Source organism: Salvia hispanica, chromosome 3 (genome assembly GCF_029641045.1).
Source record: "Salvia hispanica isolate PSC_SH4W2 chromosome 3, Shi_PSC_v1, whole genome shotgun sequence".
Lineage (NCBI taxonomy): Eukaryota > Viridiplantae > Streptophyta > Magnoliopsida > Lamiales > Lamiaceae > Salvia > Salvia hispanica.
The window spans coordinates 45,586,446-45,601,176 of record NC_142694.1 but is presented as its reverse complement, the minus strand read 5'-3'; the positions used below and the strand labels follow the sequence as shown (position 1 = coordinate 45,601,176).

General features: G+C 32.6%; 1 protein-coding gene and 2 long non-coding RNA genes across 3 annotated transcripts; all 3 read left to right on the top strand.

The window, feature by feature from the left end:
- The first annotated feature begins 1,865 nt into the window (after nucleotides 1-1,865).
- On the top strand, nucleotides 1,866-2,547 carry LOC148930924 (uncharacterized). The gene is made up of 3 exons (XR_016136577.1): nucleotides 1,866-1,955; nucleotides 2,060-2,126; nucleotides 2,313-2,547. It is a non-coding gene; the product is annotated as an uncharacterized LOC148930924 (long non-coding RNA).
- Nucleotides 2,548-6,058: 3,511 nt separating this feature from the next.
- Nucleotides 6,059-8,344, top strand: LOC125210989 (plant-specific TFIIB-related protein PTF2-like). The gene is made up of 2 exons (XM_048110657.2): nucleotides 6,059-6,196; nucleotides 6,569-8,344. The coding sequence occupies exon 2, from the start codon at nucleotides 6,577-6,579 to the stop codon at nucleotides 8,128-8,130; it is 1,554 nt and encodes a 517-aa protein (XP_047966614.2). The 5' UTR covers nucleotides 6,059-6,196; nucleotides 6,569-6,576; the 3' UTR covers nucleotides 8,131-8,344.
- Nucleotides 8,345-13,154: 4,810 nt separating this feature from the next.
- Nucleotides 13,155-14,352, top strand: LOC125199564 (uncharacterized). Its single transcript, XR_016137449.1, has 3 exons — nucleotides 13,155-13,304; nucleotides 13,837-14,027; nucleotides 14,121-14,352. It is a non-coding gene; the product is annotated as an uncharacterized LOC125199564 (long non-coding RNA).
- The last annotated feature ends 379 nt before the right edge of the window (nucleotides 14,353-14,731 follow it).

The following is a 14,731-nucleotide window of genomic DNA, read 5'->3' as shown; positions in this document are numbered from 1 at the left end:
AGTTTGTTGCACTTATTTCTCAATTCAGTCATTGTAAAGTCTATATATTTGGGAAGTACCTAGACGGTGGAAATCATCTTGGGAAATCTGATATTGGACGATTTAGTTCGTAGGCCTCTGCGGGGGATTTCTGTCATTGTTATTCTTCCCAGTTTCAGTAATAAAGTCGAGCTTTCCCTTCCTCTATATCTTGTTTATTTACACTTAATAGTCGAGCACCTCTCGTGCTCTTCTTGTTGGCAGCCTTCACTCTATCAGTTCAGCAGAAGATGGATCTTCCAAATTTGGCTTCACCTGCAACCTTCGTAGTATAGCGTGTCCTCTCTTGATTCTTCTTTCATCTCCATTGATATCATTTGCAAGAACATATGCAGTCTGTAGTCTGTACTTGGTTTCTCTGCTGAATTTATGTGAGATTTTTTTTTTTTCATACGATCCTTGTCTTGTTTTACTTAATTTAATTTAATGGTAGCTAGTATCTCACACAAACTTAAAAATTGTTCACTATGGAATTTACAGTTTGGCACGATTTAGATCTCCCCTAGGCCTGCTTATTCGGCCGGTTCCGGTTCTACCCGGTCCGGTTGACCGGATACCCGGTTGCAAAATCTCATGAATCTTGGAACCGGATCCGGAACCGTCCGGTTCCGGTTTGGAACCGACCGGGTAAGAACCGGCCGGTACCGGTTTCGAACCGTAACCGATTTGTAGTTTTAATTTTAATTTAAGTATACTAATTAACGAAAAGTTGTTTATTATTTATCTAATTTTAATCTGACACCAAACTAGATTTAACTTATATATAACAAAAATTACATTATCTCCACTTAGTATCAAGAAATATGATTCTCACGTTAGCCCACGAGTTGTCTATGATGTCAAACCAGAATTACGGTATATTCTTTCGCATGTTTCCTCAATTAGTAACCTCCACTTTGACTCCTCTAAGAGCTTTCATGATCTGTTAAAATTATTTTTGTTTAAAGCACTCAAAGTATAATGGTAAATAATGATCCAAACACATAAATTGAAAAATTATATTGTCAAACCAAGAGTAGCATTTATTTTAAGCAATATCAAAGTAGCAAAGGAATAAATTCAGTAATACTAAAGAATCAAAATCAACCTTGATAATAATAAATGAATTACCGTTAATTACTATACTTCAATTTTAGTAAAAAAAAATTAAATTTAATATATATTAGTCGGTTCCGGGTAAGAACCGGTCGGTTCCGGGTAGAACCGGAACCGGAATTTATGAAAACATTAGAACCGGTTCCGGAACCGGAACTGGATTCTTTGGTTCCGGTTCTTCGATTACCCGATTGGTTCCGGTTCCGATTCCGGGTACCCGAGAACCGAAGAACCGGTTAAGCAGGCCTAATCTCCCTAAATCAACAAAACTAACAATATTAAATCAAAATAAATAATAACTTTTTTTTACAGTAATATTACAATTGGAGAAAGACAAAAGGTAATTGTTCGAAGGAAATAAATTTGCGTATGATATACACTTATATAGTTTTCGTAAATTCCAACTATTAATCTATACAATATATAAAAGGGGAGTTTTGGGGGTATTTAAGGAAATAAAATGAGTTTTGGAGGTATTTAGGGAAATGCCCTTTTAAAATTGATATTATTATTAAATATAAATATGAATGTTGAAGACAACGTGTTTTGGTTTAGAGTCAATTATTTAGTTTCATAATTAGTGGATAAGAGTTGATTATTTAGTTTCCATAGTTAGTGGACATAATTAGTGGCATAATGTAGCACGTTTCTCATCAATTAGTTATTGCATATTGTTCTCTATAAATATTTGTAATCCTTTGGCATTAATGATTGCATTTACAAATCATAAGGTTTGTGAGATATGATCTGAACTCTGATGGTATGCCACCTTACGTTGGATGAGTCATTCTTGCTGGAAATCGGTTGACTTTAAGAGCCATGTATGTGTGTGTAGTTTTAAGTTCTTAGCTTTATAAATCCAGATTTGGAATGAGTTGGATTTAGTTTCTTTTGTTTATTCTCATGCTTTGGGTATCTTATGCAGGTTAGAGTTTGGTGCCATATTCTACTATTACATATGTGACCGAACAGATCTCCTTGGAGAATCAAAGGTGTGATTGGATTTTTCCTTACCTCACAATTGATGTATGCATTTCTTACATTTCTTACAGTACAATTTTAGTGTGGGAAGTGAGAACCAATAATAATCCACTATACTATTTTTATTATTGTCTAGATTTATTAATGTTTATACACTGACTCCTGATTATCATAATTCATAATATAATTAATTGCAGATTATTACAATAAGTGTCTCCGCGAACAAGCTGTCGAATATTCAGAAGCAAGCAGATGAATATACAAGATTGATTATGGAAGAATCAGACCCTAAGTATGTGGATTGAGTGGGAGGTTTAAGTTTTAGTTTATAATGATGAGATTGATTTTAATTTTAAAGTTAATGTAGTGTATAGAGAAGTTTTAAAAATGATGAATAATTATTCATTGTGTTTAATTCTTTATTGTAATAGATTTTTATCTTCCTACTCCATGATTTAATGTTTAAACATTATATTATGTGATTTGTTTCAAATTTATTATGCTTCAATTTGTATAGATTTTTTTTTTATTATAACTAAAATTGTACGTTCATTGTTAATATTGATTCTAATTTTGTTTAATTAATTTAAAATTAAAAATTAATATTTTAAAAATATATTAATTTGTGCATAGCATAGGCATGATACTAGTTTGAAGTATTAAAAAATACCTCAGATTGCCAAAATTGAAAAATCTATAAATATATAAAAGGGGAGTTTTGAGAATAATTACATGAATGACATTAATAATAATAAAAAGTTTTTTCTAATATATTTACTATAATAAAGATTAACTACCCACTACTGACATTCATTGCCACTTCCCCACTAACCTATTAACTTTGGAATTTATAAAGAGATTTTTCTTTTAATTTAATGGTTGATCATCAAAGAGTAGTACACCTCGTGAACTCAACTTCGTAAGCTGTTGTTTACTTTCAGTCTTTGTCACCTTTTCTGGTTTAATTTTTCTGTTACACATTTCTTCAATGTAACAATATAGTCTTGTGATAAATATGTTGTAAGGTAGTAGCATCTATTTGGTGAATGTCCTGTAAGAAATGTTGAACGATGATACTTCCATCTGGTGCGTTTAGTTTTTTATTTTTCTAATCAAATGTCTGAGAAAAAAAGTTTGTTCTAATATTGTGAAGTGTCAAATGTATAATTTTTTCATGTAGTGCTTTGTATGAATATTAGGTTGGTGGCACTCTTATTCTTTTGTCTTTCCTGAACGTAGTATGGGTGGTAAGTCTAGGGCTGGGGAAAAATGCCGAAATACCGAAATACCGGTCTTATCGTATCGAAAAAATACCGAAAATACCGAATTTTTGGTATACCGTGACTTTCGGCACGGTATGATACCTTACCGAAAGATTCCGGCAAGGTAACGGTATGAATTTTCAAATACTGCGGTATACCGGTATACCGCTGCATACCGAAATTCGGTATATACCGTAAATTAAGGTATATACTGTAAACTAATGTATATACCACAAAAATATAAACACAATCATATACTCCCTCTGTCCCACAAAAGATGTTATACTTTTCTTTTTAGTTTGTCCCATAAAAGATGTCACATTTCTCTTTTTGGAAAAAGTTCTCTCTCACATGAATATAAAAATTATATTTTCTCTCTCCATTTAACACACAAAACAAAACCTCTTAAAATCTTGTGCCGTCCCACAAGTGTGACATCTTTTGTGGGACGGAGGGAGTATAAAATATACTCCCTCCATCCGCCATTAGGAGTCTCATTTATAGGCGACACGAGTTTTAAGAAATGTTAAGAAAAGTGAGTATTTTATATATTTTTAAATTATAAAATCTATTGTGAAATATAAATATAATTATGAATAAATTATATTTAATTTATTTTTAAAATTATAAAATATAAATAATATTCTAAAAACTCTCATTTTTTATTTTAATTGATGTTGAAAGTCAGGTATACCGCAAAAGTAAGGTATACCGAACTTCGGTATAGTATACCGAAAATGAGGTACGGTATCGATATGGAAATTCGTCATACCAAAAATAAGGTATACCGAAGTTCAGTATACCGAAAACTTTGGTAAGGTAAATGTATGACTTTTTCGCATACCGTATTTACGGTAAGGTATACGGTATGATGGTTTCGGTAAGGTATACCGTACCTACTCACCCCTAGTGGTAACAACTACACGGGAAGTAGGCGATGCGGGATATACTATTAGGGTATGCAACCAGTTTTTTTCGGCTAAATGCGCATATTGATATCGATTGTATATTCCATGCTATTTTGCTATATTCTTGTTGATGATTTTGATCAATTTGACTATCTTCTAATATATATTTATACATTATTTTTATTGACATGTGTTTGTGATTGATCTTTTGTAGTATAGATCTAAAAGTGATTTAAATGATATGTGATTTGTGTGCAATTTTTGGTTTATAAACTTATTTGGTTATATAAGTTTTTATTGGTACAATAAATTGCTATTGTATGAATTTGTGATTTTAGAATATGAAATAATAATATTGTTTCTTATTCGATATATGTGTTTTTTTTTCTTTGTTTGATTTTATATTTTTTAATAATTATTTTATATATTTATGATTTCAGATTTCATAAAATGATATTTTTATGAATTTATAAAATTATTTTATAGTATAAAATAAATTTAAATAAAAGAAAATGGATCGTGCATCGCATATGGGTGATACTAGTATTTAATAACAAATGACTTAAATATAATTTTGACCACTCAATATAATATAATCAATTACTAAAACCTAATTAAAATATGAGTGAACTACATAAATGGTACCTGATCTTTTACTTTCGCACATAAATGGTACCTGATCTTTACTCCCTCCGTCCCAGAAAGATTGTCCCAATTCATTTTTTGCACTCGTTTTGCAAAAATAATAATAAATAGGTAAAATTGAAAGAGAGTAAAATAAGAGAAAGAATAATATAGGTAAGATTATTCTCTACATTATTCTCTTTTTTACTTTACTCTCTCTCTACTTTAACTATTTATTATTATTTTTGCAAAACTGGCGTGAAAACATAAATGGGACAATCTTTCTGGGACGGAGGGAGTATTTTATATCGTTTTTGGTACCCCATGACAAAAATAACCTTAGGTACCAAACATGTGATTTTTTTGTTATGGGGGATATTTTTGGAATTTCAATTAAATAGAACCAAATATGTGATTTTTTTTCTTCCTTTCTTATTTCTGTTTTTCTTGTTTAGTTTATTCTTCTCTTTTTTTTCATTTTCTTCTTTCCTTTTAGTATTTTATCTTCTTTTCTTCTTTTTTTTCCCTTAGTTTATGTTTCCTCTTTTTTCCTTTCTCTTTTTTTTTTTCTTCTTTTTTTTAGTGTTTTATACATTCATCTAATTGCATTGATAATATAAATCAATAAAAAACACCTAATTAAATTAATTATTTAAAATAATTAAATCAATTGAATATTTTTAATTATTATTTATACTCATTTTAAGGTTGAAACACCTAACTAAAAATGCTCAACTCTATCATTAGGAATACAATTCACAATTTTAAATTTTGATTAAAACTATATTGATTAGTTATTAATTTAATATAAAATAATAATAGTATAAAGAGTGGGGAGAATGAGAGAAGGTATTATAATATCATTGTTGGTACTAGTTTTGTCAATGCCCAAAATACCCTTTATGACACAAATGGAAAAATGAATTTGTTTAGAGGGTATTTTGGGGTGAAAATTGCATCAGATACCAAAAATGTGATTAATAGGTACCAAAAACGATATAAAATAAAGATTAGGTATCGTTTATGTGGGAAAGTGAAAGATCAAGTATCGTTTATGTAGTTCATTCTTAAAATATTTACTTACTGTATAAGAATAAACGAGAATACTTATTTAAACCTGAATTTAAAATCTAGAAACTAAACCCCAAAATCCTAAAATCTCTTCCGTTTCGCCCGCCTCGGAAAATCCTAATCTGCTTTCACACATCGAAGACAGTGGCGGCCAAATAGTCTGTGAGGTCAAAATCCACTCTTTCTTCCTCTACCGTCTTGCTCTGCCTCTCACTGGTAAGGCCACCGCCTGCTGATTTCCGTCGGCAGTCGTTTCTCTTAGCCTGTGATTGTTTTAATTGAAGTATGAATTTTATGTTTCATGATACTATTATCCTTTTTTGATCTGCATCCTTGGTGGAAAGTTTGCAATTTGGATGTGTATGTGATTAGTAGTACATGGTAATCATATAAGCAGTCTAGAATCAATTTGGATGTGTATGTGATTAGTTAATCGATGTCATTGATAAATCAATCGGTAATTTATCTGCGAAATATTCCAAATTATCAATACATTTTCTCCCTTAAGCTCCAGTAAATGCTTTCCAGCATAAAAAAAAGTCAGTAAGTGCTTGTACCTCACTGATTTTGATTGTTTCCTTGTTTCAGCAAAAAAGATGGAAAGTTCTCGCGCCTGCAAGCGCTGCAGGAAGAGGACGCTAGTCCCTGAAGCTGAAACAGGTAATATGGAATGCGCATCGTGCGGAACCATCCAACAATTCGATACTTTGCAAGCGCCTACTGGCGGCATTACTGGCACCAACGTCCACCTCGGAACCTCCGGCACCGGCACTGTCCATGTTTACAAGGAAACTAAAATCTATCATGCTCAAAACTTGATTGACGATTTTATGTACAAGTTGGACTTTTCACCCAAGAAATCGGAAGAGGTTAGGAATTTGATTGAGAAGGTCACTGATGGAGAATACGGCCAAGGGGATTGGTTTTCTGTTCTGATTGGGGCATGTTCTTATATTGTGATGAGAATGGATCAGAAGATGATGCCCATTGTTGAAGTTGCTGATACATTTTGTTGCGATGTGCATGAATTAGGGCGGATGATTGGCCGGGTGGTTGAATTTGTCGATTTGAAGTTGCCTGAGTTTGATATTGTGAATGCTTTTGAGCGAGCAATGACGAGCATCCCTAGTTTTACTCATGTGGCGGCGGATTTGGTTAAGAGGATGCGGCAGCAAGGGGTGTTTTTGGTGCAGTGTTTGATCAAGTGGTTTGTTACGACGGGAAGGAGACCAATGCCAGTGGTGGCTGCGGTCTTGGTTTTTGTTGCACAATTGAATCAAGTAGATAGTGTGAAGATCGAAGATGTGGCAATGGAGTTGCATGTGACAATAAGTACCTGCAGGCTAAGGTATAAGGAGCTTCTAGAGAGGCTTGTGGAGGTTGCGCAGGTGCTTCCTTGGGGGAAGGATGTGACGGTGAAGAATATTTTGAGGAACGCCCCATCTGTGATGCAATACATGGAGATGAAATCGTTCAGTCGAGGGGGAAAACAACGTTTCAGCTGTGATGTGGAAGAGATTGTGGGAGACTGCTTGAGTAAAGACATTGGATATGGATATGATACCTTCAATATGGAAGAAGATTGCAGCAGCAGCTCTAAATATTTTGAACCGAACTGTTTGCCTAGAGATTGCCCTGATAAATTTCAAATTTCTCATGAGTGTTTGACACTGATTTATTCAAATTACATAGAGGGGATTTCTGCCATTGATGTAGTGAATCCAAGGAAGAGGCAAAAAGGAACGTTTGATCTTCACGGATATACAGAGTGGTGGAGTGGGAAATCGGAGATGAGCAAGAAGATGATTCTGAAGGATATATTGCAGAAGGATGTGGGATTGGATGCTCGGCCGCCATCTTTCAATAGAGCGTGCTTGGCTAGGGCTGAGAGGCAAGAAAAGATCAAGGCTGCAAAGATGCGCATATTGAGGATTATGCGTCCTAAAAGTGGTGGGGGCAATGATCTTACTGTATTCGAGCCAGAGAAAGCGAGGAAAAAGACAAGGAAAAGGAAATGTGGTGTGGAGATTGAGTGGGAAGATCTCATAATTGAAACTCTGCTCCTTCATAGCGTGAAGGAAGAGGAGATAGAAAAAGGACATTACAATGCTCTGTTAGACTTGCACGTGTTTGCTCATGTTAATGAATGATGAAGGCTCCGTTAAGATTTATGGTTTTCGTCACCTAAACCAAAATAGTCCTTTCTGCATAACAAATGCATAAAGTTTTGTGGAACACCAAATTTTTGCATATGAGTGATTCAAGTAAGTAGTTTCAGCCATTAGAATTTTTATTCTGTTTTACTTAATTAAATGTTTATTTTGGATAAACGATAACTGAGCAATGAGAAGTATGTTTTGCTTATATGTGTGTTTTTGCTATTATTTTTATTGATTTGCAGAGTACTTCGTGCTCCTGTGGTTTAACTTAGAGAATATGGCCAAGTCTAGCATATTGATGATTTTAAGAGCATATTTTATGTTATTCAAAATATACTAGTACTTAGTACTCCAATCTGGCTTCACTTTGTACATTTAGACTGATAAAATCAATCTGGTTTCATGTAAATCCATGAATTATACTACTGATTGGGAATCATATTAGTCGCTCGCAAAACAAATTCTCCACTGCTTGCTGAGACCAACTAGCTTGGTAGGAACTAGGAAGTTAAATTGAATATGTTTAAACCAATGGACAGCTTCTGCCACATGTTTAGACAGCCATGTCCTTGTCGAATATGAAGCTCCAAGGTCTAGAGCAGGCTGCTGAGAACTTATCATTAGTTCAAAGTCCATGTCTAGTGTCCTACCAAGACATCCCTTTTGCACCTAGCAACTATGATATTCAAACATCTGTCCTGCAGATTATCTTTAATTAGCTTTATTAATAGTAGTTTATTGCTGTCTGGACTCTGGAGTCTAGTTATTACTTATAAGTAGAGTGTTAGAGAGTGAGGGTTGGATTATATATAGCTCCTCGATGGAAGGGCAATGTGTCTTGGATTCAACTTTATTTTATTATTTAACAAATTAAGGCAGAAATTTATAAATATTATAGATATAGCTTTAATTTTTATTTTTTATGACTCAAATTCAAATTCATATTCATATCTTTTTCATTTTCCAAAATCTTCAATTCCAATTTAATTTTATTAAAAATGAGCTAATATAAACATGTGATTCTCCCAATCAAAAGTTAATGGTTAATTAGTAAAAGTAACTGAAATTAATATTACTATATGATTATACCACTAACTTTATTTATATTTATTCAAATTAACCATAAAAATAATGTAAACTGTAAAATACATTATGATTTATAGTACTAGTAGCTAAAAACTTAAAATGATACAATGGAATGTTTGTCTTACTAGTGTCACATGGTGATAGGAGACACGTTAAAATTTTGTGAAAAAAAAGAACGTTAAAATTTTGTGAAAATGAAGATCGAAAATAGTTAAAAAAATCAAAAAAAATCATGTCAGTATCAACTATCAATAGGTCTTTAGATTATATAGAGAGATAATTAAATCAGTCTTTTGAAAGAAAATAGAATAATATATAAAACACCCATACTCGTAAGCAGTGTATATGGTATATAAGCAGTCTAATGTTTGGCTAGTAGTAGTGTAGTGAGTTCTCTCTTGATTCTTCATCTTCCTTGATATCATATGCAAATTAAATACATATGCGTACTTTGTTTGCCAACTGAATTTATGTGAGAATTTTAATTTTTCTCATATGATCTTGTTTACTTAATTAAATGGTTATTTTGGATCAACGATAACTATGGAATGATAAGTATTTTTTGCTTGCGTGCGTGTTTTTGGTTGCTTTGTAGAATTAACAAAACTTTGGTAAAACATATGAGTACTGAGAGAATATAACAAATTTAAGGGCATTTTTATGCTATTTATTAGGCCTGTCAAAATGGATATCGGGTATTGGATACCCGATATCCGAACCCGAAAATATCGGGTAATTGGATATCCGAAATCCGAAAAATCAGGTTTCGGATCGGGTTCGGATATTGAGAATTTTGGATTTTCGGGTATCGGGTACCCGATCGGGTATACCCGAATTATCCGATTTTTTATAAAAGAAATCACAAATTATAAATTTATTCGGAGGTTATATATCCTTTGATCTATTTAGTGCTTGCTTTTGCTAAATATGATAATTAGATAAACGTGTATGCCATTTAAATATTTTTAAAACTAAATGGCTTTTATGTATGCATATGCGCTTCAAGTTCAATTGTGAAAAATTAAGCCATATCAAATTAAGTTTAAGAGTTTTGATGTTTTGAGATGCCATATAGTTCTATAACACTAATCGTGGTATGATTCAATATACTTTTGCTTATATATGGTATGGTTATGGTTTTCAAGTTTTTTTATATTTGAATTAATTTTAATTTATAGTAAATTCAAGATCTATTTTTTAAAACAAAATATGATTTATTCGGTAATTACTATAGTTCAATAATAGTACTCCATTTGCATATATTAATAATCACATTCGAATAGCATCGCAACACAAAATTTGCAACCATCAAATTAAATACGTAAAATCTTACCAGTCCAGCCATATCATTATTGGGGAGTAATAAATTGTTACATATTCAATATAGTCTTACGGGAAATTATTGGCTGGAATAGTTATTTAATCAATAAGCATGTTCAGTGATTATAGTTAATTTAAAAAAAAAATTCAAAAACTAAAATCACAATCGGGACTGGATACCCGATTTTTCGGGACTGGATACCCGAATTGGGTATCCGGGTACCCGAAATCAAATTCGGGTCGGGTATTAGGTATTGGATTTTAGGAATCTCGGGATCGGATACCCGAAAATTTCGGATCGGGTATCCACGGATACCCGATTTGACAGGCCTACTATTTATATTAAGGAGTATATATATTATTAGCAACTAAAGTCACCATATTTTACCAAAAGAGTACGTGCCAAAATTGATCCTAAACATATGACCATTTTACCTTTTTGGCCCTAAACTTTATCTTTTCGATTTTTTTGTCCTGCACATATGGAAATTTGATCATTTTGGTCTTCCGTCAATAGTTCCATTAAAAACTAACGGTCAACCCGATTTTGATCAAATTAAACTCTTAATTTTAATTTTTAATTCACTAATTAATCTCCTAATTATTTTGACAAATATTCATTTAAAATTAAATATAGTACTCCATTTTCACTGGAGCAGCCATTGAACTGAGCTTCAACTCAGTGCTACCTTCAAAGAAAGCAACTATAATCCATTCACGATTCAAAAGAAGCTTAGCACCAAACAGAACGTGCGATTGATGAGTGTATCGACTGTAATATCCCAAAATTGGTCCTAGACGGAATTTGCAATTCTGATTAGGAAATTGGAGAATTAGGGTTTTTTGTGAATAATTTGATATCGAAAAATAGCAATAATTACTAAATATAGTTGATACTCCCTCCATTTCTTCATTGAGTCATTTTTCCATTTTGGAAAGTTTCTTCATAGTTGAGTCATTTCCATATGGTAATTTTTTTCTCTTTCTTACTTTACTCTATCTTACTTTATTCTCTCTACTTTATTCACTTTATATTTTATTCTCTTTACCTTTTCCCATCTCTTACTTTTTTATCTATTTATTTAACACACCCAATATTCATTTCTAAAAACTCCGTGCCGAAAAGTTCCGCCTCAACTATGAAGAAACGGAGGGAGTAGTTTTTATAAGTCTAAAAATATGATGAGATGTTAGAATTTCTAAGACATTGATAAGACGTTTTCTGCGATTAATTCGATATTGCAGAGGAATTAAATCAAATAGTATTAATCTTTGTGAATAATGAATATACAATGCTAGGAGAATTAAGTGTGTGAATTTAATGTAAGATTTAAACTGAAGAAATTAGAAGAATTTTTGTCAAGGTGTATAAAGTTTTAAGTTTAATTAAAGAGGATTGAAGTCTCAATATAATTAAGTATTACAAGCATGATGTGGGTAGAAGTAAAAAGAAATTTAGGATATTGTTAATATAAAAATTTAATGTTGAAGGGAAATTGGTAAAATCACATAAAATAAACCAATTTATGTACCTAAATTGTGAAGGGCCGAGACATTCAGCTTTGAGAGAGAGGGTCATTTAGCTTCTTTTTAAGTCTAGACAATAGTAGAGGATTCTAGATTATTTTTAAATGATTAATTTATTGCCAAATGGCACAATATTGTGGGAACAAATAAAATAATCATAAGACACCATATTAAAATAACTAAGAACACATTTTTTTTTCCCACCTCCGAGGAGACAAAGATCGACAGCCACCCCTTGAACTCCTTTTAGGCATTTTCTCCATTTTTCTTACTAGTTTTGCATCGTTCGGTCGAAGAAATCGTTCTATTGGAGGGTTAATCGAGGCAATTCTATAGTTCTTATATTTTAGGATTTTTGAAAATATTAAGAATGATTAAGCATGTGATTTGTCTCTTGATATGAATTATATGTGATTTTAGGATACTAAAAGTATGTTTTGTGGTTGTTTTAGGAACTGAAAATGTTTTAATTATATTACATGTTGACCGAAAATTAATCTTTATAAAGAACTATATGTTGTGAATTTCATTTGATGAATTTGAATACATATACGTGATTTAGGGGAGATATATAATGCTAAATGAAATTTTATTTTAATTATTGGTAATGATTTGGTATATTTTGGAAAACTAATAAAGAATTATACCGTATATTTATATAGCGGACGGGTTGAATTGTGAGAACTAACTATTGAAACGAATTCTAGACTTGCAATAATGTTTGTCATGATTTTTGTAAGAATTGATTAAATGAGAATAAGTTAAATTAGAAATTTAATTAGAATATTATTGGAAAGCACAAGTTAAATTAAGAAAATAAAAAACATGATTTAGAATGAATATGGATGTCAAGGTAGATTATTGAGAATTTAATTTACAAATGAATTGGAAATGAGATGGAATGACGAGTGAGCATTAGAACTTACATGATGCCTCGTGTTTGGTTGATTACATTCGGTATAATTGGCATGCCATAGGACATCAGTTCTTCATTATCTGTAATCACTCGTCTTCTGGATAATTGAAGTGAGGATCGTCTGATATCAGATATGTCTGATTCTCTGTCGCACCCTCAGGAGTGATCTAATTCTCTATATCCTCAGGGTGATCTGATTCTCTGTCTACACCCTCAGGGGTGATCTGATTCTCTGTCCGCACCCTAAGTGGGTTGTCTGTGCGGAGTCCTCTCGAGGATAAAATCTGCATCTCCATCTGATTCTATATCTGATCTGGTACGCATACTCTAGTCTTTTACTACGCTCTTAATGGGATTTTCTATGTGTTTGGATATGTGAAAATATGGTTGGTATGTATATGTGCTATGTGTGCTGACATATTCTGCGATTGATATTGTCTATCGTTGGATTCTGGGCATGTGTTGGTTATAGGGGAATGTATTTGGTTATAGGGGAGATGCTACCCAATTTATGTTAGAAATTAATAAGACGATAATAATATGATAGATATGATAATAATTGGTAAATAAAATGATAATAAGAATTTTAAGTTGCGTGACCACTGCTTGGAGAGAATTTTTGGTTGAAGTGTTGGGTATGCTGCATGTTAGTCGACATTGGAGTGTACGGGTTTTCCTTTCTTCATGTCTGACTTAGCGCTACATCCTTGGCGGGTCACTAAGCTCTGTCAGTGATAGATGTTTCGAATTTTTAGTCGTGACATGTTAGCACTAAATACTATACTAAGTTGCTTCCGCTCTAATTATAAATATTGACTAATGATTTAAATATTTGGTTTTGAATTCAGAAAATGAAAAATTTAAATTGTCATACTTTGGTATTGGAATTGTGACATCACCTATTCGGCGGGCGGATGATCGGTGGAGGGTGTTACATCGACGATTGTTTGCAATAGCAAAAGAGCATGTATCTGAAACAATTTGGGGGAATTAATTTTGGGTTCACAGCCTTCAAAATTCCGCCTCCGTCGCCATGTCTGTAAGTTTGATGCTCACCAAAGCTCTGCGAGATTGCATTTCCCTCTTTCCCTTTTTATTAATTTTTTTTGATTTTGTGTTTTCTGATTTTCAGAGTTGATTATCAATGGCGAACGCTAAGCCATGGCGAATTATCCCAAGGCCGCTGCTGAAAACAGTGCTCAACAATCACGTGCAGCACCACCACGTCCCTCAGCCTCTCATCCTCCATGCCCACCGGGGCGTCGGAAAAACCACCCTTATACTTGAACGTAAGCAAATAGAATCCCCTTTTGTGTTTGTGTGTAAGCTCAATTCTAATTTTATATGGATATTTGTTAAAATAATTAGGAGATTAATTAGTGAATTAAAAATCAGAATTAAGAGTTTAATTTGGTCAAAATCATGTTGACTGTTAGTTTTTAACGGAACTATTGACGGAGGACCAAAATGATCAAATTTCTATATGTGCATGACTAAAAAATCCAAAAGATAAAGTCTAGGACGAAAAAGGTAAAATGGTCATATGTTCAGGACCAATTGTGACTTTTACTATGATAGTATTATTTTGTACGAACTTACAGTTGGTCACAAACTCATGAAGTTTGACAATTTAACACGATTCCAAACTAAAACTGACATGACTAAGTTATAATTTGCGTTACAAATCAATGTCCTGTATCAAACCAAGTTTTTTAAAAGTTCAAGAAAAGCCACATGCATCAC